The sequence below is a fragment of the Mastigoproctus giganteus genome, chromosome 14 (genome assembly GCF_048544385.1).
Source record: "Mastigoproctus giganteus isolate SK-2022 chromosome 14, ASM4854438v1, whole genome shotgun sequence".
Classification (NCBI taxonomy): domain Eukaryota; kingdom Metazoa; phylum Arthropoda; class Arachnida; order Uropygi; family Thelyphonidae; genus Mastigoproctus; species Mastigoproctus giganteus.
The window spans coordinates 120,359,165-120,386,491 of NC_143588.1; the positions used below are offsets into that span (position 1 = coordinate 120,359,165).

At 37.6% G+C, this 27,327-nt stretch overlaps 1 protein-coding gene across 5 annotated transcripts in view; it reads right to left on the reverse strand.

Moving 5' to 3' along the window:
- Positions 1-12,825: 12,825 nt before the first annotated feature.
- The window catches only part of wap (DDB1 and CUL4 associated factor wap), a 270,305-nt gene continuing 255,803 nt past the window's right edge, over positions 12,826-27,327 (reverse strand). For all 5 annotated transcript variants that reach the window (XM_090388983.1, XM_090388979.1, XM_090388980.1 and 2 more), the window contains one exon: positions 12,826-13,945. In XM_090388983.1, the coding sequence (XP_090245109.1) occupies positions 13,814-13,945 (132 nt within the window). In that variant the 3' untranslated portion in view covers positions 12,826-13,813. The remainder of the gene's footprint in view (positions 13,946-27,327) is intronic.

Consider the following 27,327-nt stretch of genomic DNA (forward strand, 5'->3'; position numbering starts at 1 on the left):
ACATAGACGAATATTTAGTCAATACTTAGTCTTACAGACTAAGCCAGACTCATGCGGTGATATATTCGAGCTAACTTATGAAAAGAAACGTCGTTGTTTTTCCGAATTGCTATACAATCTTAAAAAAATGTTTGGCGTTGCCAACCCACCAGCTGTGAGGCGGAGCGATCCTTCTCCAGGATGTCCCAAGCAGAAAACAAATATAGGACAACATGACGAATGAAAGATTAAATTATTTATCAATTCTTTCCATAAACTGTGATTTAACCAAAGAATTACAATTACAAAGAATCAAATAAAAGAATTTGCAGCGAAAAAATGCAGAAGAGTTACTCTTTAATAGTCTTTTATGTATTAAAAATACTTACATTATATAATTCCTAGATTGTTTTATTTATTTTATTTTTAAGAATAACTATTATTTTTGTTTTTGTTTTTTTTTTTCTTATTCTTTATTCTTGACCTGAGAATTTGTTATTTCGTTTTTTTGTTTTTACTAAAAGTAAAATCTAATACATTTTATTTTTTTATTTATGTTTGACATTTGTTATATATACAAAACCTTTTTTCATTATAACTGTATATAAAAGTTTGTTTTAGCATTAACATTAGTAGAAGCATATGATGCAAGAAAGCATGCTTATGCAGCAGCAGCCAAAAAAAAAAAAAAAAAAAAAACCTCTTCCATTTCACCCCTCCGTTCGTTCGAAACACGTGTCCAGCTCAGGCTTAAATTTATTTAGGCTATCAACTTCCACGACAAGGGATGGAAGTCTGTTCCACAAACCAATTACCCGCTGGCTAAAGGCAAATTTCCGCACGTCTATCCTACATCTGTTTTTCCTCAATTTGAATTTGTGCCCTCTCAGGTGATTATTCTGAGCAAGAGGAAGAATCCTATCAGCATAGAGCGTGCTCAAACCATTCAAGGCCTTATACACCTCTATCAGATCACCTCGCTAGTGCCTAGTCTCCAGACACTGTAATTTGCAAAACTTAAGCCTTTCTTCGTAAGGGCAACCCTTTGTTCCATTCACTAATCTTGTTGCCCTTCTCTGTACACGTTCCAGCAGCTCTACATACTTCTTGAAATGAGGCCTCCAGACCTGTATAGAGTACTCAAGGTGTGGCCTGACCATTGCCTTATACAAGGGAATAATCACCTCCTTATCCCTGTTAGAAAAATTCTTGTATCTCATTGACAACACACCATGAGCTACTCTTGCAGCCAGTCTGCACTGCACAGAGAACTTCATATCTTCCTACACAATTACTCCAAGCTCATATTCATTCTCTACCACTGTCAGTGTAGTATCACAGAGTTGATCCGTTGCTATACAATCTTAAATATACGTTGAAATACAATCTTAAATACGTTGCTATACAATCACTGGGGTTGCTGTTTCCCTTATGTAGTACTTTACATTTGTCAATGTTAAACTTCATTTGCCACCTCTCAGCCCATCTGCTCAACCTTTCCAGATACTGTTGCAGCATCACAGCTTCAGTAGTCTCCTTAATAACCATGTGTATGGTCTGCAAACATGGACATTAAGCTTGATATACCATCATCAATATTACTTATAAATACAAAAAACAATAATGGACCCAACACTGAACCCTGAGGGACTCCACTAATAACATTAGTCCACGATGAGCAGTGTCCATTGATTACCACTCTCTGTCTTCTCCCCCTCAACCACCCCCTTTATCCACACTGCCACTTTATCCATCCTCCAATGCCACACTGCTCCAAATTGTGCAGCAGGCTTCCATGTGTAACAGTATCAAAAGTCTTTCTAAGATCCAAGTATATAATATCAAAGTTATTCCCTACATCCAGTTCTTTTGTGACTGCATCATAGTATCCAATCAAATTGGTCAGGCAAGACGTTCCCTTAACAAAACCATGCTGTGTCCGAGCTATAACTGAAGTCTTGTATAGATGATCCTGCAGTGTTTCTTTAACCAGTGCCTCCATTAATTTCCCTGGAACAGAAGATAAACTCACAGGTCTATAATTACTTGTGTCAGCCTTTGATCCCCCTTGGTGAATTGGGGTCACATTTGCACATCTCCAGTCTATGGGTACCTTCCCTGAGTCCAAGGAAGCTCTCATAATTATGGCTCAGGGCTTGATTCCTCCTTTGCTGCTTCCTTTAATATAACTGGATAGATCCCATCCGCTCCAGGTGCCTTTCTTGTGTTTATCTTCAACAATTTCTCTTCCACTTAACTCTCAGTTATTACAAGATTATCTAGCATACTACCAGAATTGAATACACCTCTGGCATTCCCGTCGCTGAATAACTTCTCATGTGTGAATGTAGATGCAAAATATTCATTTATTTTGTTAGCTACCTCAGCAGAATCATTAACAGTTGACCCATCGATATCAAATGGATCAATCTGATTCATCCCCTTCCTTCTAGAGTTTACATAAGTAAGAACTCTTTGCTGTTTTTCTTTGCATGCTTTGCCAACGATTTCTCGTAATCTGCCTTCGCCTGCCTAACCTCCTTTGTAACTTGGTCACAGACCAGCTTATATCTATCATAGGCTTCTGTGTCACATGTTAATTCATATGTATCCCATGCATTTTTCTTCTCTGCCACAAGTCTTATTAGTTCATCTGTCATCCATCTAGGCCCAAACCTTGAACAATATTTCTTAGTTGGTATGTAAAGCCTAGTAGCTTCCAAGTTAATTTTTTTTTCTTTATGTAAACCCCAAACACGACAGGTATTAGAACCTATAGTACATAGTACCATGCTTGCATTCCAGGGTGAGAAGGCGAAAGAAGATACTTTTTGTATTTGTTGACATTGGAGTTGAACTTCTGTAGACTGTAATTTTCGGGAAATAAGTATGAAGGAAGGTTGTTCCAGAAAACGCCAGTTAAATGAATAAACGAGGAAGATGAAAAGTTGGTTCTGTGAGTTTGAAGTTGGACAGTAAATGGATGTTGGCTGGTGGCTGCACGTGTTCGGACTGTTTTGAAAGAGAGAGCAGGAATTATAGAGGCCAATTCAGAAGAACACTGCTCATGGAATTATCTGTAGAAGAGGCATGCACCAGAAACAGTACGTCTATGAGACAGCGAGTCATAGCGTACACATGGTAAGAACATACCCAGATCTTTGACATAACGTGGCCTCGACAATGCTCCCCGCATACACACTACTGGAAACTCACTCCAGTCACTATCTGGCAGAGTAAAGGTAGCAAGATTATACACTAGCTGATTCAGAAGCCTCCTGGAGAGTTACCAACAGTTTCGGTGCGGTGTACTAACTAGCGGCCGGCCTGCAAACACCGTTTTAGAGCTGTACCCTCGAAATGTAAGAAACAGTGGATCTCTCCCCGATGTTCCTTATAACATCAAAACTCATCAATCATACTGCATGATAAAAGAGATAGGGAAGGGTTGACCGGAACTTAGCTCTAGAGACTAAACATGGGTTCCACCACTTCAAGCCTCCAAGAAGCAAAGTGGTTGTATTGCACCGGTTGATGAGTCATCTACCACCTAGTACTGCCTGGTAACATAGAGGGGCGACGTGGTGTGGGCGCCCCACCTTGATCCCTGCTTACATTGGTTCACACGTGGGTGGTCACCCACCATGTACTTGTGCATGGAGGTTATACCCAGGATTACTAACAGTCCCACCATCGTGAAGGTACAAGCAGAGGATTCGGCTGTCACAGACCATCCGGACTTCGCCGAAATTGGGCCCACTTGACTTAAGTGTCACCCGAATATCAGTTCCATCAGCGTTTTAGACTCACAGGTAGCAAGTGCAGCTTGTGTGGCATATCTGAGAGAATGTCTGTGACAACCTCAAGGACCAAAGCATTCAAGTTCTTTGAATGCTTTCCGTTTTGAATTTGCTATTGGTAACATCATCAGTTGGTCCCACTGTATAGAATTTAAAGTCTCACACGATTGTAGTTGCCTTTACGAAAGCAAAGACCCTTCCCTTTACCTTTGATGGTAGTTACCTCTTTACAATATCTGCCTTTGTTTTGAATAATACCTCAAATTCATCAACCAAAAAATCCTAGCATTGGTGTAAACGTAAGTATACATGCACCTGTTCCTATTCCTAGCTACCCTAACACAACCCATGTGCTTACTTGTACCGCAATGACTCCCAGCAATCTCTGAAATATCCTGCAACTTGTTTTCCAGGCTTCTGCTCATTCCAATGGCAGTGCAAGAATCACTTTCACCTCTGCCAGTGGCTACTGTTAATCTTTGTATCCCCTTGTAATAACTGAGAGCAAAGTGGAGGAGAAATTGTTGAAGATAAACACAAGAAAGGCACCTGGGGTGGATGGGATCTATCCAGTTATATTAAAGGAGGCAGCAAAGGAAGTTTTTTTTTTTTTTTTTTTGATTTGGTAGTTGTTGGCGCATCGGCTTCTGTGGCCACATTGCACCTCCCAAGGTTTTTGCAGTACTTTGATCCAAGCCCGAGGCGGGAATCGAACCCGCGACCTTTGGGTTGCCGGGCAGGTACTTTACCCACTCGGCTAGCCCGGTCGGCCAGCAAAGGAAGTAAGCAAACCCTTAGCCATAATTATGAGAGCTTCCTTGGACTCAGGGGAGGTACCCATGGACTGGAGATGTGCAATGGACCCCAATTCACAAAGGAGGATCAAAGGCTGACACAAGTAATTATAGACCTGTGAGTTTAACTTCTGTTCCAGGAAATTTAATGGAGGCACTGGTTAAAGAAGCACTGCAGGATCATCTAGACAAGACTTCAGTTATAGCTAGGACATAGCATGGTTTTGTTAAGGGGAAGTCTTGCCTGACCAATTTGATTGGATACTATGATGTAGTCACAAAAGAACTGGATGCAGGGAATATCTTTGATATTATATACTTGGATCTTAGAAAGGCTTTTGATACTGTTGCACATGGAAGACTGCTGCACAAATTGGAGCAGTGTGGCATTGGAGGCAAATTGCTGCTATGGATAAAGGGGTGGTTGAGGGGGAGAAGACAGAGAGTGGTAATCAATGGACACTGCTCATCGTGGACTAATGTTATTAGTGGAGTCCCTCAGGGCTCAGTATTGGGTCCTTTATTGTTTTCTGTATTTATAAATGATATCGATGATGGTATATCAGGCTTAATGTCCAAGTTTGCAGACGATACGAAGGTTGGCAGGGTTGTCAAGGACACTACTGACACTATGCTGCTGCAACAGGATTTGGAAAGGTTGAGCAGATGGGCTTCGAGGTGGCAAATGAAGTTTAACATTGACAAATGTAAAGTACTACATATGAGAAACAGCAACCCCAGAGCAACGTATCAACTCTGTGGTACTACACTGACAGTGGTAGAGAATGAAAGGGACCTGGGGGTGGTTGTGCAGGCAGATAATAAGTTCTCTGAGCAGTGCAGACAGGTTGCAAGAGTAGCTCACGGTATATTGTCAATGATGTATAGGAATTTTTCTAGCAGGGATAAGGAGGTGTTATTCCCTTGTATAAGGCAATGGTCAGGCCACACCTAGAGTACTGTATACAGACCTGGAGGCCTCCTTTCAAGAAGGATGTAGAGCTGCGGGAATGAGTACAGAGAAGGGCAACAAGATTGGTGAATGGGACAAAGGGGTGCTCTTACGAAGAAAGGCTTAAGTTTTGCGAATTACAGTGGCTGGAAACTAGGCACCAGCGAGGTGATCTGTAGAGGTGTACAAAGCCTTGAATGGTTTGAGCATGCTCAATGCTGATGGGATTCTTCCTCTTGCTCAGAATAATCACCTGAGAGGGCATAAATTCAAATTGAGGAAAGACAGATGTAGGATAGATGTACGGAAATTTGCCTTTAGCCAGCGGGTGGTTGGTAGGTGGAACAGACTTCCATCCCTTGTCGTGGAAGTTGATAGCCTAAACAAGTTTAAGGCTCAGCTGGACAGGTATTTCGAACGAACAGAGGGGTGAAGTGGAAGTGGTTATTTTTTATTTATTTATGTTACTTTTTTTTTTTTTCTTTTGGCTGATGCTGCATAAGCTTGCTTTCTTGCATCAAATGCCTCTACTAATGCTAATGCAAGCTAGCAGTTTTCCAACCCACCTAACACTGCCTTGATAGCATCAGCAAATATTCTTGCACCCTTTCTATTTGTGTATCCCATCCCTGCAGCAGTCTCTCCTATTCATAAGTACTTAGTGGACTTCAAAAGAGCCTTTGACACTGTTTAGTGGCAGTGTCCTGACAATTCTGGGAGGCCGGGGTCTCTGTGCCCTTATAACTGCTTACTTCTAAAATAGGTGTCTCCCATGGATTTAGTTCTGTCATGAGACCAGTGACCCGCAGCTCCCCCTGGGATGTTTTGAGACCTGTCTGTTGGAATGTGGTCATTGACAGGCGGCTGGCTAACGAATACTCCCAGGGTCTCACATGTGGTATCGGCTTGGCACACCCAGGGTCCTGAGCTGGATATCATCTACTTCTCTCTCAGGGTAATAGGTATTTTTTTTTTTTTTTTGCTGGCGCAGCGTAAGCCTCGAGCTTTCTTGCACCAAATGGCTAATAATAATATGATGGAATTGTAAAGTTGGCATATGTCGATGACCTCGTTCTTGGATATTCTAGACTTGAATTTGAAACTCGTACAAATGATTTTCTAAGGGATTTAAATGATTGGTGTTAAACACACAAGCTTGAAATTTCAATTACAAAAACGAAAGGAATGTTAGTTAAGGGTAGACTGGGCCAATATAGATCCCGAAATGTGAGATTACTTGGTCAGCACATAAAATTGGTAAATACTTATTTACTTACAAATATTAGGTCTCGTGTTGGACAAAATTTCAGTTTATCTCCCATGCAAAGTTTATATTGCATGAGGTTGAAACTCTGACTAGCATGTTGATCGAAATTACAAGTTAATGGGGTATAACATCTTCCATGCTTAAAAATATTATAAGAGCATTTTACTCTTATAGTATGTTATGCTGAATGTGCATGGGGTCTCAGCATATTTTTGGTAACTAGGTAGAACATTCTTCCTTATAGCTACGTCTATATCTTGCTGGACAACATCTGTTTTGGCAATTCAGGTTTTGTCTGATAAATTACCAATTAAGTACAAGATTATCATCAACTACTTACAGAAGGAAAGGGCTTCAAATGCCATTACAGGAAGGGTTACATTTTTGTTTATGACAAATGAGACTGAATTTAATAAGCACAAATTTTTATAGTTCAATCCAGGTTTAAACTTGACCTTTTTGTTGCCCAGATAGGGTAGTTTTAACTGAAAAGTTATTTTTATTGGTTTTGGCTTTCTCCCCAATAGGGAAACGGCTTTCCAGAGACTGTTCCACATCTAATTATCCAATGTAGTTATACGTACATTTAACATCTGAGCCCAAACTGTTGATCAGCATCTCTGATGAATGTAACCTACTATATCCAGCATGTAAAAGGTGTCAGCAATACGGACTACCCTCCCAGAGTTCTGCCATAGTCAGTGGCAGATCTTAACAGAAAATATGCATTATTTCAAAAACTGTTCATTTGCAACCTGATGTTCACTGGAACTTTTTTGCTTATTTTAATTTGTACTTTTCACCTTTAAATTATTGACCATCATTTTTGAGACACCCTGCATAGCAAAAATTTCAACTTTAGAGGTTTTGGAATGAATTACCAAAAAAAAAAAACAATGTGCTATTGGGGTCACATTATGATACCTCCATTGATTCCTATGCTATGAAAAATACATTTCCGTGATTTTTATAAGTTTCCATCAGCCGGCGAAAACTTATGTAAAGTCGAATGTCTGTAAGTTGAGTATTACGTAAATCAGGGAGTGCCTGTACAGAGATTAAAGCAGGCATTTTCATTGGTCCACAAATAAGGCAACTTTTCAAAGATGAACAGTTTGAATGTATCCTTAGTGATAGCGCAGAAAGCCTTTTGAAATGTTTCAACTGGTTTCAAATTTCCTAGAAAGGAAATGTTAAATCTGCCAACTATTATCTCATTACTTCTTATGAAAAACTGGGGTGCAACATGTCATTGAAGATGCATTTCTTACACTCATACCTGGAATTTTCCCTGCCAAACTGGTGCCCGTCGGCAACGAACATGGTGAATGCTTCCATCAAGACATCGTAGCGATGGAACAAAGATACAAAAGCAAATGGAACGAAGCCATATTAGCCAATAGTTGGAGGGTGAAAAGGGATGCTCTTGAAGCTCAATACAAGCCAAAAGGTCCGTTTGATACAGGTATATTCGTAGCCACATCTCACTGCCATATAAATAAAAAATACCTTGTATAAATATAAAAAGAAACCACTTTTTTCAAAAACAAAAGCCATTTTAAGCACTATTTTCATGTTTAGCACCCCAAAAATCTATAAAATTACATACCTGTAACAAGATATAACCCAAAATTTGTTCAGTGTAATCTTCACTTCATGCTTCCAATAAGCAAGGTGTCCATAATGCACTGGATGATGAATGCCATCTATCACCTAGTATTGCCTGGTGACACAGAGATGTGGATGCAATACAACCATGCTTACATTGGTAGTTATAGTGTGGAGGGGGATATTAGCATCAGGCCATACCTAATGTAACCTGAACAAGATACCCAAGCTTGCTGCTGTCCATGCAGTATGATCAGTGGTGTTTCTCAGACAATTCAATGAACCCTCTTCTATATGGACCAATGGAATAGGTACCCAAACAAGATATCCACGCTTACTGCCACCCACTGCAAACAATGCCTAGTTTGTACCTGAATGGTGATTGGACCGACTGGGAAAAAAGTTGCCATTTCTGATGAATGCATTTCCTGCTATGTGGACAGGAACAAACTGCACAGATGAATCACTCTAATAACCTGTCCAATGGATATGAGCAGGTGGAAACAACGTTGCAGATGGGAGATATATTACTGGGAATCTCTTGGATTCCTCATACACCTAGACTGCACTATGGTAAATGCTAAAAACTACTTATTCATTCTGGCTGATCAGGTACATCTATTTTTGGTGACAGTCTTCTTGTATTGCACAGGTGTCACTTGGTTAATGGCAGTATTGTGTGAGAGTTATTTGCTAAACAGTATTTCTTGAACCAGTAGGTATATCAAAACACAATTGGTTATGCACTCACTAACAAATATGAAAAATGGTCTATAAAATTGGTTACCCCAAAGAAATCAATTATACTATTTTTAAGTTAATCATTTCTCCATGTTACAAACTTTGAAATTAAACCCTTTTACTACTAGCACACTGGTTTTTTTTTTTTTTGATTTCTCAATAATTGGAAGACTCGTGGACTCTTGAGAAACTGCAGTAAATGAGCACTTAAAAGGAATATAAATTCAGGACAGGATGCTCAAAATTAATGAATTTTTAAAAAAAAAAATACTTCACAACTGAAAAATCGTGCACTAAATATTTAGTGATGGAAAGATGTGTAAGACAGAGAAAAATTAGTATACATTAATGTTTTGCAATCATATCTGAGATTGCATAAATATTATAAACACTATCAACCAAACAGTCAAGCCAATTGGTCAGGAACAAGAGTGCATGTGTGCATGCATGCACACACAGAGTAGACATAATTATTAACCAATAGACATATCAAAACACAAATTTACCTTTGAACAAATGTTCAAGCCCAAATTAGGGCTAAATAAATTTAACAATTGTATTCATGATTATTATAAACTCTTCTGATTTGATGGTTACATTGGAGTATGAATAAGAAAAACCTTCAGCTCATTCCAAAATACACTAATCAGAAAATCCACAAGAAAATAAGTACATTATAAAAATATTGATTGTATACTACAATCTGAGATACATTTTGCTATTTGTTTAATTTATTAAATTGTAGATCGGTGAAATACATGCATTTTAATTTTTATTAAAAATCCAGGTGGAAAGAAGCATTAAAATGTTTCATGAATATTATGTTGTGAGGTACATGCAGGTCTGTGAACTTTACTTTTATACATTAGTTAATAAATTAGAAACAAGATAATTATAAAATAAAAAGAATATCCTTGAAATGTAATGTAATGTAATGCACTGCATATATTATCTTTAATTTTTGTACACATGTGTTATTGTTTTTAATCCACAGAAGATTTAGTTTTAAAAAAGGATTTGGTGGCCAGAATTAACACCATTCTGGTGTTAATGTTTATCATATCATATGCATTTGTAGTCTCCAAACAACGGAAGTTTAAAATGCCTGTTATCTTCACAATAATGCTCTTTTTACTTCTAAGAAAAAATTCATTCCTTAGAAAAGGGAGCATTTCCTACTACTCTGCAAACAATTTGCGTAGCACAGCTAACATTACTTGTAAATTACAGTGAACTGTACAAAATTTGTTATCAACTTTTGCTAAAAGGTATATACAAAGGGTACTAGGAAAGTTTTGCAATACAGCTTTGTTTATTTAATTTTTTCAAAGTAATTTCCTCTACATTCAATACACTCTCCATCCTCCGAAACCAATCTTTAAACCAGTTCTGCCAAGTTTCACTAGGGAGTAAAGCACACTCATTGTCCCAAGCCCGTAGAAGGTCCTCATCACTGGAAAACCGCCTCCCTTTTAGCTTCATTTTCACATGCGGGAACAGTGCAAAGTCGCAGGGAGCAAGGTCTGGACTGTAGGGAGGGTGCTCGAGAAGTTTCAGTCCTGTCGTGGTCAAATATTCGGTGCAGGCTTTGGCGCGGTGAGCTGGAGCATTATCGTGATGGAGGTACCAGGTGTCCATTCTTGACTTTGGCCGCAGGTTCTTCATAGATCCAATGAATTTAGGCAGGCATTGTTCAGTATACCACTTAGCTGTGACTGTCTTCTGCGTGTCCAAAACGACACGTTCCACAATTCCACTCGATTTGAAAAGTACAGCTATCATTTTCTTCTTTACAGATCGGGATTTTCTGACAATTACGGGTGTGTCGTCATCATCAAAGACCCAAACTTTGTTTCAAGCCTTGGTCGGCAGATCGTAATAGTACAGCCAAGTCTCGTCACCTGTCACGATGTTGTTCACATACCGAGATTGTCCCTTATCAAACTTTTTTAACATCTCCCGGCAGCAAGTCACACGTCGTGTCATCTGCTCTTCAGTCAGTTGATGCGGCACCCAGAGAGAAAGTTTCTTCACGTGCAAATGATCTTGCAGAATCGAACGAATTGCTGGTGCATTTAGGCCCAAAGTATCCCCTATCTGTTGGTAGGTCATCGGCTGTTTTCGTCAAACATTTTCCTCACAGCAGTAACGTTTTCCTCCGTAACTGACATTCGTGGCCTTCCCGGCCTCTCAGAATCCTCCAGAGTGAAATTTCCCCTTTGGAATTCTCTATACCACCTGAATATCGTTGTACGATGTGGACAATCATCATCTAGTGCAAGAGTCATTTCTTCTAAGCACTGGTCTATGGTTAAACCACGCACGAAATTATACCGCAAAACTGTCCTTATCTCATTTCGTGACCACGATGCCATCGCAAGCACTTTACACTCTCACTACTAATGAATAACTGAGCCCATCGACTTGGCGCGGCAGCTACTATGCACGTATGAACATGTCTCAACATGCAGCAACAAGCAGCTTCCTGTGATTCATTGTTGCGTCATATTGCAAAACTTTCCTAGTACCCTTTGTATGTTATTGCAGGCAATGTATAACTGCATCACTTAGTAGGGACTCCACACCTGCTATTATACAATGCAGGTTGCCTTGGCAAGTGAAAGGCTTGCTTTTCTGCTATTTATTTCACTGCACAACTGTCTGTGAAAAAATGTGCAACCAATACTTTAACATAATGAATGGTTCAGAGTTAACACTAAATTACTCTTTAAGTAATAAACAAGAAGTACAAAACTGAAACAAGATCTGGCAATGTGTATTTCTGAGAATTAGGGAATGTAAAAGTTACACACAAAAATAAATCATTTGGCTTTTATTCTTGCACGCTTATATGTGAAAATGAAGCAGTTAATGGTGTATTTAAATACACAGCTTACATCTATACTGGCAAACCCTTCTTTCAGTTTTCCGTACCTTCTCTGCTTCATCAAGTTAGGAAGTGGAAACAAACTTTTTTGCAGACCCACTCCCACCAAATAATCCTGCTCACAAAAAAAAAATGTTTAGAAATTTTTATTCAAAATTTCTCAGCCAAAAACAAGAGAAAGATAGCAATATTACATAGTGCCTTAATATACAAAACTATGTCAAATGACGAAAGTAACAGTGATAAATTATGCCACACAAGATGTTTTGTCCAGCATTACCTCAGCATTATTATAACATATCAGTGTATTTCACTGCATTATGACAATTATGATATTATGTATGTGAAACATTGCAACTGCAATCAATAAATTGATCAAAACTTTAAAGGTGTATGTTGAACCATACTGCTTATGTAATCTATATTACATAAGTATGTATGCTTGCTTGTTTACAAGCATCAGATTTTGAATTTTAGGTAGAATATTTCCTATAACAACTCTTTCATAAAAGTATTAAATTTACAGATACCTTTCAAAAAATATAAATTCAAAATAATTTCTGAATAACATCGGTATTTTTAGTTAGGATTTCTAAATAAAACTGCAACCAACTTGCTTTAAACATGGAAAAATATAATTTAACAAAATATCAGGACATTACAGTCTTTGCCACAAACTGTTCTTGCATGCAATCCAATGAACAGATAATGTATTTATTGATGTAATTAAAATTGTGCTTGAACATTAAAATTTTAATATCTTTCAAAAATATGCATTTACTGCAGCATTCATATGAATTACATACTTTCCATTAAATGGAAACAAAGATAAACTAAGCTCTTGATTCTAAACTTTCCGAAAATTTTGACACAAATTGAAAACAGCTGTTTTCATTCACATTCTTTTCCCCTAATATTCATTGCTCTTTAAGTTCACTAAAATAAATTTTCAATTTTTAAAATTTTTTTTTTTATTATTTTATGATTTCCCATCACATTGCACCACTTACAATGAGCAGCAACTATGTTTGCACAATGGTATAGAAACATGAGTCAATACTGACAAAAGTGAAATGTCCACAATTTACATTATGTATTCTTCATTCTATTGGATGAGAGATGTTAGCAGTTGAGTGTTTCAGCTGAAATTATTTTATTTTTGTTTGTTTACAAAAAAATTTACCTTTGAACAAATATCAAATTCCTGTAATAAAAAGTACTTGGGAGGGGAGAGGCTAAAGCGGATTTCTTACATGTAGCCGGTTTGCTACTTGTGCTAAAAATTAATGCATAAGGATAGAAACAGTGCTTGTGAAGATCTTGGTAATTCCTAGAATACCACTATGAAATGAATACTGTACAAAATGTATAAAAACCACAGATTACTCCAAAGTCATCTACACTATGTATACAAACAGCTTAGCTTAACCTCAAGAGAATGGGAAGAAAACCACCATTCACTAACTTTTGTTCTTCCTCTTGCTAATTTATTGGGCAGTACGCATTCAGAAGAAGAAATATCCAAAACTCATACCCACGTGATACACTCACACATTTACACACACGCATACACATATAAAAAAGTTCTGCTTAGGCAGTTTTTTTTTCCGTATTTTCATGAAAAACAAAAAAATTGTATTTTACAACTCCTTCCAGTGAAGGATAATTGTCCTACTGATGCAAACACACTAATGGAGACATTTCATTATTAAGTCGATATTTTTTCTTATCCTTCCTTTTACAGTCATACTCTCAGTATTTCAAGACAGTTGTTATAACAGATAGCTATCCAGTCTGGCTGAGTACTTGCCCACTGAATCTGATTGATTTCTCCTTCTGCAGTATAAGCAAGAATAGGATCTTCAATAGCACGAGGCATCTGCTGAATGTCCCAAATGAGAGCTTGATGATCATCGGCTGATGAAAAGAAGAAAAATATGTAAAATTAGGTTTAAAAAAGATAAACAAGAAAAATAAACATCACCACATAAAATTATATTAACACTTTTAAACAACACTTGACATACCATACTGCTGTAATACAATAAATACTAACTTCGTAGCATTGCAAGATTGCAGTTTTGGTTTTGTGCCAATCCAACAACAGTATATTACGACTATAAAATGCAATCCAAGTATGATTTACTTGTTTGGCTGAATACTGTACAAAATATGAAAATAGACCTTAAAACTCTCTTATCTTGGCCTTTTCTGCATAACACTGAAGAGTAATGACTGCAATCATTATAGCTCCCCACAAGGATACATACTAGATTTGATATAATGCTATTCCATCAAGAAGACACCTACATAGATCACCTCGTGCCAATTTCAATTAGTGCAGTCTCTGAACTGAGAGACTTGTGGCAAGCATTCAAGAGGACTAAGTATGGAGAGCCATTATTTCCCTCCTTGGCTTACTTCAGCCTTGAATACACTATGCAGCAAGCTTTCCATTAGTTTTTGGATAGTTTAAATAGACATATTTCACATTCCATATGTGGGAAATCTTTTCATGTGGTTCAAAAAGTCATCCTCATTGGTCAATTTTGTGCATCAACTAATACCATGGTATGCCAGTGACAGTACTTGTCTCTTGCCTTACTACCTCCATCTGAGAGTAGTTAACTAGAGCCACCTAACGACATTGTAAAGAATTTCACCAACTTTTGACAGGATTTGAACCAACACCTCTCAAAACCATATGACAATCCAGTGTGGTCCCAATACTTTAAATACAGTGTAGGCTACTCTAGTTCAACTGTACTATTCCCATGAAATCACGCGACTTTACATGTAATTTTTCTGGCAACTCTGTATCCATCCATCAAAAAAGATTATTCCTGCAACTGTTTACATAAAACCACACCTGACATAGACAAAATTCTGGATTTTTGCTATAACCATGTCCAAAATGAATCATAAGGAACCTTACCACTGGGGTCCTTACAGTAAGCAATAATGTATATTTGTAAGTTTAGTAATATTTGGGCTTTGCAATACCACAGCCACTAGCTTAGATAATAGTGTTTGAAAAAGCCATCCAGGTAAACATTAAAAGTCATCTGCAAAACAAGCCCTATTTCCAATAATGACAAGACTTACTTTTGTTTACATAATCAAAAAAAAAAAAAAAAAAACAGCACAGACAGCTAACTTAAGTTAAAAATCCTATTTCTCAAGTGAAAAAAGAAAGCTTTTAAGATTCCTCAACCTCGGGTTACTCCCAGACACTAAAGGTGCAGTATACAAAATCAACTGCCAATATCAAACCATACATTACAGGAGGGCCAATGAACATCTGCAGGAGAACAAATGCCCACTTCTTCGGTTATACTACCTCAGAGAAAGCACAACAATAGCATGGAGCAGGCCCGGGCAAACTAAGGCCCACGGGCCACATGCAGCCCGCCGCACATTTTTGTGCGGCCCGCGAGCTTTAATTGTATTTTCGAAAAAAGTTTACTTATTTTATGCCTTTTGCGATGCCTTTTTGAAAAATAAATCTGTATAGGTAATAACATTATAGAATTTGTCGACTCGTAAATTGTTTTATCATCTCTGTATTGTTCAAATTGAGATAGAATTTGAAATTGTGCGTGAACCGGAACGAGCCAACGGGCGCTTTTATAACGGTATAATTTGTAATTATAAACTAACCGCGCGAAACTACGGTAACAGACAACCGGTGATGACGAAAACGGCTTTGCTGCGATGGCGGAATAATAGGATAGGACCGCTGACCAGCCGCAGTTCCAATCTGTTTTCTCTGACGGTCATCCAACAGTTAGTTTTTTTGCGTTATCATCTTGGTGCCAGTAGCGATAAAAATAATATTTACGCCCTTTTAAAAATGAATAAAAAACGAAAAATTCAACAAAAGCATCGTGTCTTCAATGAAGAGTGGAACACAAAATATTTTTTTGCCAACATTACTAATGAGACTATTTGTCTCATCTGCCGGGAGAGTGTCTCAGTGTTGAAAGAGTACAATACTAAAAGATATTTCACTACTAAACATTCCGAATATGGTGCCAATTTAACTCCGGAAGCGAGAAAAAAAACTGCTGATGGATTGATTCAAAATTTATCTAGACAACAAAATGTATTTACACGGGTAACTAAGGAACAAGAAGCTATTGTAGAGGCAAGTTTCGTTATTTCTCATATAATTGCAAAAAGCAACAAGCCTTTTGTGATGGGGACTATATTAAAGAATGTATGACTGAAGCTTGTGGAATTATCCTAGTGGTCAGGCGCACGGGTGCATAAGTACACGTGCCTTGAGTGACCGGGGTTCAAGCCCGTGACTGCTGAATACGGTGCTGTTTCTTGTATTCTGTCTATCTTGTTAACTCCTCTGACCGTTTGGTCATCCCGGAGTATAAACAATTTATTTTTATTGGGGGGCCTGACGTAGCCCAGTGGTCAGGAGCGAGAGTGCATAGCACGCGTTCCTTGAGTGGACCGGGGTTCAAGCCCGTGACTACTAAATACGATAAATATTTGTACTGACGATTTATTGTAAACTCTACTGACTTGGTTGTCGTGCCGGAGTATAAACAGAAAATTTATTATATGTCTTGACATTAAACACAAATTTGAGAAGATAAGTTTATCTCGGCGAACCATAGTAAGAATTGAATGTATCGATACAAATTTGAATGAGCAATTATTATCAGTATTAGAATCCATAACATGGTACTCAATAGCTCTTGACGAAAATAACGACCAAAAGAATACCATGCAGTTATTAATCTTCGTACGTGGATGTACCTCTAATTTTGAAATTATTGAAGAGCTTCTTTCAATGGAATCTCTTAAAGACCAAACAACGGGAGCTGAAAAAGTTGAAAAATGCATAACAAGATATAATTTACAATGGAACAAAATAGTAAGCGTGACAACTGACGGAGCACCAAGTTTGACAGGTAAAAATGTTGAACCGTTAAAGAAAATTTGGGATAAAATTTGCGAAAATTATCCTGATTATAATTTAATTACAATTCACTGTATTATACATCGACAAGTATTATGTAAAAATGCGTTAAAAGTTGAACATGTAACATCTTGTATTATTAAACTAGTAAATTTAATACGATCGAGGGGCCTGAAACACAGACAATTCGTTAATTTTCTTCAAGATATTGAATCCGAGTACACAGATATTCTTTATCATAGTCAAATTCGATGGCTTAGCTTAGGAAAAGTTCTTCGGCAAGTATGGGATCTTAAAGATGACATCATTCTATTTTTAAAACTGAAAAATATTATGGACTTTCCCGAATTAATCGATAATAATGGGATTTGTGATTTTGTGTTTACCCTGAACATCGTGACACACTTAAATACTTTCAACACCGTGTTACAAGGGAAAAATTTATACGCCCATGATATGGTAAAAAAGTTTGAATGGATTTAAATTAAAACTCCAGTTGTTCCTTTGACATTTATTAATTAACAAGGTAGACCACTTTCCAACCATGAAGTTGCTGAAGATTCCAGAAAATAAATTTGAAAAATGTTTTGAAATTATCAATGCTTTTCACGAAGATTTGGCGACTTCCGAAAAATTGAGACAAGTTTGGCAATAGTGGGCGACCCATTTTCAATAGAAATTGATAGTGCACCGAGTGAACTACAGCTTCAGATTATAGATCTGCAGTGTGATACCGATTTAAGGGAATTGCACCGTCGTGAGGAAATCTGTAAATTTTACAATACTCTTAATTTGGACAAATTCGACGAACTTAAAAGATTTTGCCCAAAAAATGTTGGTTATTTTTGGATCAACCTACATATGTGAACAAACATTTTCCATCATGAATCTAAATAAAAATTCTTTACAATCAAGCATCACCGATGAACATTTACGAGTTTTTTTAAGAATCTCAACTACAAAATTAACACCCGAAATTAAAAAAATTGTAAAAGATGTAAAACAGTTCCATTCATCTCATTAAATTTTTGGTTGTTAGAGAATAATTTTTTTATGTTATATTTCTTCTTCGTGATAACAAATAATATATATCTAAAAATAGTATTTTACGTGCGGCCCACCTTCTTTTTGAATTCCTAATGTGGCCCTTCAGCCAAAAAGTTTGCCCAGGCATGGCATGGAGGAATACATTATTCACCTTTGTAACGTATATATCAACAAAGGAGAGATGGTAAGTAAATTGGGGGAGAAAACAAATATTCTTCATTGAATGTTTCTACCTGATATGATTTATTTATTGAAAGAGGCTCAATAACAATTATTACTTTCTGCAAATAATTGCAATACTGAATGTTGATACCTTTTATTCTAATTAGGCTTTATTACTTTGCAACATCAAATGGGGATTGGAAAGGGGATGCTTAATTTGTGTTTGCTATTTAAATGACTGCCAACTCATTGCAGCATAAAATACAAATATCTTTCTTGCTGAAACAGACTATTATGAAGCACGAGTGGGAAAATATTTTTCAGCTCCAGCAAACGGATAAGTTCTTGATAAATTTTTGCCGTTTTATTAACTTAATTTTCATATTAATTTATTTTCTAAAAGTAGCTTTATAGTCTAGTCATGCTCCTTAGTTTATTTTTAATTTAGCAAGAGATTTTGTAGGTTATTACTTAATATACGTAGAACCTTTATCCGTTCAAAACTTGCCATTGTTATTGTATATTAAATCATATAGTATAGCATTGCTATGCTGTACGATCAAATATCTCGATCTCGAATTTTATGGCATAAAGTAAATGTAAAACTTGGTAGAGTAATATGTATCACTGCATTTAGGAATCTGTAGCATAGTGTAGTTAGCATTAGCATTAGTAGAGGCATTTGATGCAAGAAAGCAAGCTTATGCAGCATCAGCCAAAAAAAAAAAAAAAAGTAACATAAATAAATAAAAATAACCACTTCCACTTCACCCCTCTGTTCGTTCGAAATACCTGTCCAGCTGAGCCTTAAACTTATTTAGGCTATCAACTTCCACGACAAGGGATGGAAGTCTGTTCCACCCACCAACCACCCGCTGGCTAAAGGCAAACTTCCGCACATCTATCCTACATCTGTCTTTCCTCAATTTACATCTGTCTTTCCTCAATTTAAGTTGTCAATAGTGTTGTCAATTCATCAATTAAATTTATTAATCTTATTAATTTTCATTGTCGCTCAATTAAATTGAATTTAAACATAAATCATGCCCCAGACCAGAGCAGCAAAGCAACAGGCACAAAGTAGCAGGAGTGCTGTGGCTCAGGAGAGAACTGAGGGGTGTGATTCTCCAACACATCACAACCAACAAAAAAAATATACAACTTGTGAAATGTATGTAGGTGATCTAGCCAGGGAGAATTTCTGTGTGTGTTATGCGAGAATGTGAAGAAATTAGCTTCCAACACAGCATTCTGATGGGCGTCATAAGAGTTTGAGAAGTAAGCTGGATGCCCTCAAAGCAGTTAAAATAGGGAACCCATCCAGCTCTCAGCTGCCCAAATCAAAGCCAGAGCTCACTCTTGTGCATCAGGCAGCACAGTAGCAATCTTCAAGGCAGAATGTGCTGGTCCCACAGGAGCAAGTTATTGTTGGCGACTCAATTGTCAGAGAAACGGGAAATATATTGTGCAAAAAGGATATGTGGAACAAGACCAGAGTATGTCTGCTGGTGAAAAAGTTGATATTGTTGTACATGATGGCATTAATGACATTAAAAGTAGATCTAAAAACTTCCTTAACAAGTACGGGTCAAAGTTGAAAAAAAAACGCACAAGTTAGGGTTAAAATTGAAAGTGTCTGTAATTCTGCCCAGACACGATAGAAGAAAGAACATGATGGAGAGCACTGTCAATCAAATCAGCCATGGAGATTTTGTGCAAGGCCCATGGGGGTAGAATTTTTCTCAGTTTGGTCTATGCTTATTAACAGGAGAGATTAGCACTAGCAAAGGCACATGATGCAAGACGCAAGCTCATACAGCATCAGTCAAAAAAAAAAAAAAAAAAAAACCCTTATTTCACCCATCCACTCACTCCAAATGTTTGTCTAGTTCTGCCTTGAATCTATTTAAGCTATCAACTTCTACGACAGATGGAAGTTTGTTCCAGTAAACTACCACCTGCTGGCTAAAGGCAAACTTCTGCACATCTATAGGGATTGCTTATATAGGGATGGTAAACACAAATAGAAAGGGTGCAAGAATATATGCTGATGCTATCGAGGCGGTGTTATATGGGTCAGAAAACTGCTAGCTTGAGGGTTTTGCAGAATAATAAAATAACAGTAGCCATGGGCAGGGGTGGAAGAGATTCTTGCACTGCTTCTACTGGAATGAGTAGCAGCTTGGAAATCAAGGTGCTGGGAATCATGAAACAAGTAAATATATGAGCTATGTTAGGATAACTAAGAGTAGGAACAGGTGCATGTATACTTGCATGTACACCAATGCAAGGAATATAGTAAACGAATTTGAAGTGCTGGTCAAGGCATCAAATGCAGATAATGTTGGGATATCAGAGATGTGGGGGTCACAAATTTATAACACCGAATTGTTGGGAGTACAATGTGCAAAAGTTAATGAACCAACATTGCACTGTCCACCAATTGACATTGGTGGACAGTGCAATGTTGGTTCAATCTTGTGTGAAAAAGGAAATAAGTATGTTATAGGCCTAATGACTCTGATGAGTAATGAACAACTATGTAGAGAAATAGAATGGGCCAGTAAATCAGAATGTCTTATAACACGGGATTTTAACTTCCCAGATATTGACTGGAATTTGTGGATTGGAAAAAAAAAAGGAAAAAAAAAAAAAAAAAAAAAAACGTGCAAGTTAGGGTTAAAATTGAAAGTGTCTGCAATTCTATCGGATTAGTTTTGACAATTCACGGTGTATTCGATTACTATCCAAAACACCATGAATTGTCAAACTAATAGAGCAAACTTATCTGTGAAGAGATCTAAACCTCCCAAACACTTTCTAGTTCATTTCACAAATATGTGGTCTCAGTTCTAATCTTGGTCATTCAGGTTGACACAGACATTCTCTCGCATATGCCACACAAGCTGTACTTGCTACCTGGGAGTCTAAAACGTTGATGGAACTAATATTCGGTGACATTCAAGACAAATGGACCCAATTTTGGTGAAGTTCGGACGGTTTGTGACAGCCATATCCTCTGCTTGCACCTTCATGATGGTGGGACTGTTAGTAATCCTGGGTATAACATCCATGCACAAACAAACTGTGGGTGACCACCCAGGTGTGAACCAATGTAAGCAGTGGTCGAGGTGTGGTGCCCACACATGGAGGAATGCCACCCCTCTGTGTTACCAGGAAATACTAAGTGGAAGGCGACTCTCATAAACCAGTGCAATACCACTACTTTGCTTATTGGAGGCTTGAAATTGTGCAACCCATATTTAGTCTCAAGAGCTAAGTTCCGGTCAACCCTTCCCCACCTCTTCCATCATGCAGTATGACTGATGACTTCTGAGGTTATCATGAACATCACGGCGAGATCCAATCTTCCTTACATTTCGAGGGTACAGCTCTAAAACGGTGTTCGCAGGGCGGCCGTTAGTTAGTACAGCCAGGCCTCGCATAGCGCAAGTTCGATTAATGCATTTTTCAGTTTCTGCTATTTGAAAAAATTATACCACTTTTCACTTTACAGGATGCAAATTTCCAGTTAACGTGACTTTTTTTTTTTTATGCGATAGTTGAAAAAGATTTGAATCGCGGATCGGACGGATAAACAAACGTTTGCCTGCTGCCTGCCTCAGTGTGTTCCATCAAAATTCGAAAGAAGACGTGTTACTTGTTTGTCTCCCACTAATAAAGTCAATGCAGACTTGCATTTAAAAATTCAAATTTTTAAATGAGCCAGATGAAAATGTTACCGCGAAGGGGATAATGGTAAAAAAACTAGATGAAATCTTTCGTATCGCAGAGAACCTCAAACTTTTTGTTTGAGGTTCTCTGCGATATTTATTTTGCCAGGGCCCAGAAAAGATTGTTGTCGGCTTTCGGAAATTGATTGATGAAAAGAGAAAGTCAACACTGTTCAAATATTTCCGCAACAGTCATATTTCTTCGTTGTGTATTTTATGTCAGAGGTTCCCAAATTTTCTCGGTTCACGGCGCTCTTAGTGTCTCAGTAATTTTTTCACGGCACACATAGACCAAAAGAAAAGAAATGCCAAAGCTATTGGCCAAAACTTTTGCCCATCTTTCCACCTCTGTCAAAACCAGATGATTCTATTGTTACTTCAGCCAAAGTTAAAGCTGACCTGCTAGAATTCCATTTTTCTTACACCTCATGCATCAATGATCATGGTAAAACACCAGCCGCCATTCCCAACAAGCTCCATTCAATGCCTCCTGTGGTCTTTCATCAAAAGGATATCAGAAGGATTTTGTTGCAAGGAAATCTCCAGGTGCTGAGGGTATTTCTCCGCTTGTTCTCAAAACCAGCACTCATGAACTTACTCCTGTTCTTTACCGTCTTTTTTCACTTTCTTATTCCAAAGCTGTTTTTTTCCTTCAGCTTGGAAATTTGCTCATATCCAGCCAGTTCTTAAAAAGGGTGACAAATCCATTCCATTCAATTATCGTCCCATTGCAATTACATCTACTCTTTCTAAAGTAATGGAGAAATCAATTAACTCCCAACTATCCTTAAACTATCTAGAAGCTGGCCAGGTGGGTAAAGTGCCTGTCTGGCAACCCAAAGGTCACGGATTTGAATCCCGCCTCGGGCTTGGATCAGAGTAAAATGCAAAAACTTTGGGAGGTGCTAACCTTCCGTCTGATCAACAATCGTTAGTATATATTCCTTCAGTGTTTATCAACTGGTGATATTCTGGCTTATATTACCCTTTAATGGACAAATTCAATGGAAAAGTTCGGTGAAACACAAGCAGTTATTATTATTATTATTAGCTATATGGTGTAAGGAAGCCTGAAAACTGCACAGCCAAAAAAAAAAAAAAAAAAAAAAACTCAATTACCCCGAGAGAGAGAGAGAGAAATAGAAAGGAATCGCCAAGAAAGAGAAGAATGGTTTGGTTTTTTTTCCTTTTTTTTTTTAGGAGCATTAGCAACTAAGGCCATATTGCTCCGGGGATATGCTGAGGTCATTCCCTGACCTTTCTGCATCCTCTGTATTTAGTGGTTACGGCTTAAATTCCGGTCTAATCAAGAAGCGTGTGCTATGCACTGCCGCTCCTGCCCAACTGGCTACAGAGGTGCCTTAGAGAAGAATGATATTCAGCTCAGGACAATAAGTGTGCCCAGCTCATACTCACCAGATGTGAGCCCCTGTAGTTGCTCTTGATATCTCAAAGGCTTTCTGTCGTGTTTGACATAAAGATCTAATAAAGAAGCTTCCATTTTATGGTTTGCCAACTGTTTTTTTGTAATTGGTTATCCAGTTTTCTCTCTGACGGCTCACTGAGGGTGACAGTAGATGGCTCTCTGTCTTCTAACTTCACTACTACTCTGTTCTTGTATATTAATGACCTTCCTTTGACCGGAAATCCTATCAATAGTTTTGCTGATAATAGCACATTGTATTCCACTTTCCAGTTTGAGAAACCTCGCCATGCTCAATCAGCTTCAACTTCTCGAATATGTGCTACCAATTCCTGAAATTGCCACTCTCCAGATAATTCTCCAGTGGGGCAAAGACAACTTAGTTGATTTCAATCAAATATTGCTTCCTCTGCATCTAAAAAAACTTGCTTTTCTCTTTCGCTCTCGGTGTTACTTTTCTTCCAAACAGATGTTCACTCTGTAGAAATTCCAAATCCACCCTACCATGGAATACTGTTCCCACATCTGGGGCGGTGCCCCAAAAACCTCTCTCAGGCATCTAGATTCCATTCAGAAGAGAGCAATTAGGTTAATTAATCACTCATCTTTAACAGAGTGTCTCCACTCTGTCTCATAGACATACTGTTACTGCGCATGCCATTTCTACAGATACTTCCATGGACACTGTTCTTCTGATTTTCTTCTATAATTCCCGCTCTCTCTTTCAAAACAGTCCGAACACGTGCCGCCGACAGCCAACATCCGTTTACTGTCCAACTTCAAACTCACAGAACCAACTTTTCATCTTTCTCGTTTAGTCATTTAACTGCCGTTTTCTGGAACAACCTTCCTTCATACACATTTCCTGAAAATTACAGTGTACAGAAGGTCAAGTCTAACATTAACAAATATCTTCTCAACCTCCAACCCATGCACGGTACTAAGTACTATAGGGCTTAATACCTCTCGTGTCTGGGGTTTTCATATAAAAAAAAAAAAAAAAAAATTCTGTCCAGACACAATAGGAGGACGTACACGATGAGAGTCTTGTCATTCAATTCAACCCAGGAGATATTGTGGAAAGTCCAAGGCCTACTTGCACACCAGCAACACTTTTGCAGATTTACTTGACAAGTTTTCTACAGCAGCATGTGAGTGGCACATAGGAGTAATACTCTTGATCTGATTATCAGCAGTGATTATTCGTGTATTAAGAATTTGTAGATAAAGGAAGCACTAGGTGGCAGTGAACAGTGTACTGATGTGCGATTACTTAAAGATGTCAACTACCATTGAGGGTAAAGGGAAGGGATTTTGTGTTTGTAAAGGAGACTACACTGGTTTCAGAAATTTTTTTAAATTCTATACAGTGGTACCAATTGATGATTTTACCAACAGCAAATTGCAAATGCGAGCATACAGGCAAATAATCATAGAAGCTACCAGGGTTTTCGTACCTACTAATACTGTTCAAGGGCCCAAATGGATGTCAAATGAACGAATGAGACGTGAGGCAGAGAAAAAAAAAAAATGCATACAGTAGCCTACAGTAGATATAAGCTAGTCTGTAATCAAGTCACAAAAGAGTTTAGGCAAGCGAAGGCAGATTATGAGAAATCCATGGCAAGGATCCAAAAGGGGGGAAAAAAAAAAAAAAAAAAACACAGAAAAGACTCCTTTACTTATATAAACTCTAGAAGGAAGAGAATGAATTAGATTGATCCACTTGATCTCAATGGTTTGACTGTTGATGATCCTGCACGGTTAGCTGATAAACTGAATGAGTATTTTGCATCTACATTCACATGAGGAATTCTGTAGGAAAGTGGAGGCCAGAAGCTCATTAAATTCTAACAGGGAGCTAAATGATTTTGTATTAAATGAGAGCAAAGTGGAGGAGAAATTATTGAAGTTAAACATAAGAAAGGCACCTGGGTGGATTACTGCTGTTATGGGTATGGCATCAGGCATGCTAGTCCTTGACGTTGTCACAGACATTCTCTCAATTATAACAGCCAAGCTGTATTGCTACCTGGGAGTCTAAAACGCTGATGGAACTGATATTTGGGTGACACTCAAGTCAAGTGGATCCAATTTCGACGAAGTCCGGATGGTCTGTGACAGCCAAATCCTCTGCTTGCACCTTCATGATGTGGGACTGTTAGTAATCATGGGTATAACCTCCACACACAAGTACATGATGGATGACCACCCAGGTGTGAACCAACGTAAGCAGGGGTCGAGGCGTGGCACCCAACACCACATGGAGGAATGCCACCCCTCTATGTTACCAGGCAGTACTAGGCAGTGTTGCCATTTTAGCGGTTTTCCCGCTAGATTTAGCGGAATTGCTTCAGGTTTAGCGGATAAAAATATGAAATAGCGGATAGCGGATTTTTTAGCGGGAAGAGTATAAATGTTTAGCATTTTATGTATTTTGGCAATGTAACATTTATATTAAGAAATATTAAATTAATTGTTTAATTAATTATTTAATTAACAATAAAAATAATTCATAATTGAAATAGTAGGGATATCATATTTCATAGTTTTTTTTTTATAAAGCGAAGAATCGGTTTTATATTATTCTGGATTTCCCTGAGGAGAACCCCAACAATTTTACGTAGTTACGCTCGCGGTCAAACGACCTGATCATTGGGTCATGGCTTTAAATTGTTGAATCAAATCTAAAAATGTGGAAAAAATTCTAATGACGCCTTTTTTTGAAACAGCGAAGGAATGGCATTCGATAATTTTTCTTCGTCGTATTTATTTGGCTTCCAAGAAATGCGATCCGAATTACCGACATCTCTTTCAACGTTTCTAATAACCACAGAGCAATAAGTAATAAGAGTAATAAGTAATAATTATTTCTAATAACCACAGTGTAATAATATCTTAGTATAGTCAGTCCTCGTATAGCACGATAGTTGTATTCCTAGAAACCCTCGTGCAATGCAAAATCGTGCGTTTAGTAAATCCACCAGCCGACGAAATCAATTCAAATATTTATACAGGGCCATAAACGATGGTGCAGATCTGAAAAAGATAGTGCATTCGTGTCAAACAAGGTGGTTATCCATTGAAGTTGCTATAACAAGAATTTTAGAACAGTATATTGAATTAAAAGCCCATTTTGAAATAACTCGTTTGACTGACAAATGTTATACTGCAGAACTTCTTTATTCAATGTTCAAAGATGAAAGTAATTTAGCATATCTTTTATTTTAAAACCTATCTTATCTGAAGTACAAAGAGTAAACAAATCTTTTGAATCAAATACTGCCGATCCTACATTATTACTACATGATTTAAACATGCTATTGTCGATGATTGCCAATAAAATGGTTTTACCAAATACATATATTGAAAGGATAGAAGAGGACATTAATAATTATTTAGACCCTAAGCCATATTTAGGTTACCAATTTGAAAGAAAAATAAATGAATTAATAATGAATAAACTTATCACAACAACAACAGATGAAATGGCAATAAGAGAGAGAGAGAGAGAGAGATGCCGTAATTTCTTGATTGATTTGTGTCAACAATTAAAACAACGCCTTCCGGACAACATAAAAGAATTAGAAAAAATGTCATTAATCTCAATTAACAATATATTAAAGCAACAAAAAGAACCACTGATAAATTTATTACAAAATTTAAAATTGTCTGAAGTAGAAATTGAAAAAATTGAGCAACAGTATATAAACATTACTCTCGTTAAATGGGAAAACATCAACAATACAATGAAGTTTTGGTCAGAAGTTTCGAAATATCGAGATGCAAGCGGTAAAAATCCATTTAAAGAAATTAGGGAATTTGCATTGGGTATTTTAATTTTGCCATTATCCAATGCAGATGTGGAAAGAATATTCAGCAACTTAAATCTAGTAAAAAACAAAACACGCAACAGAATGAGTGTTGGCACGGTTAATGCAATCTTATCAGTACGATACGGGCTCAAAAGAGTTGAAAAGTGTTGTAAAAATTA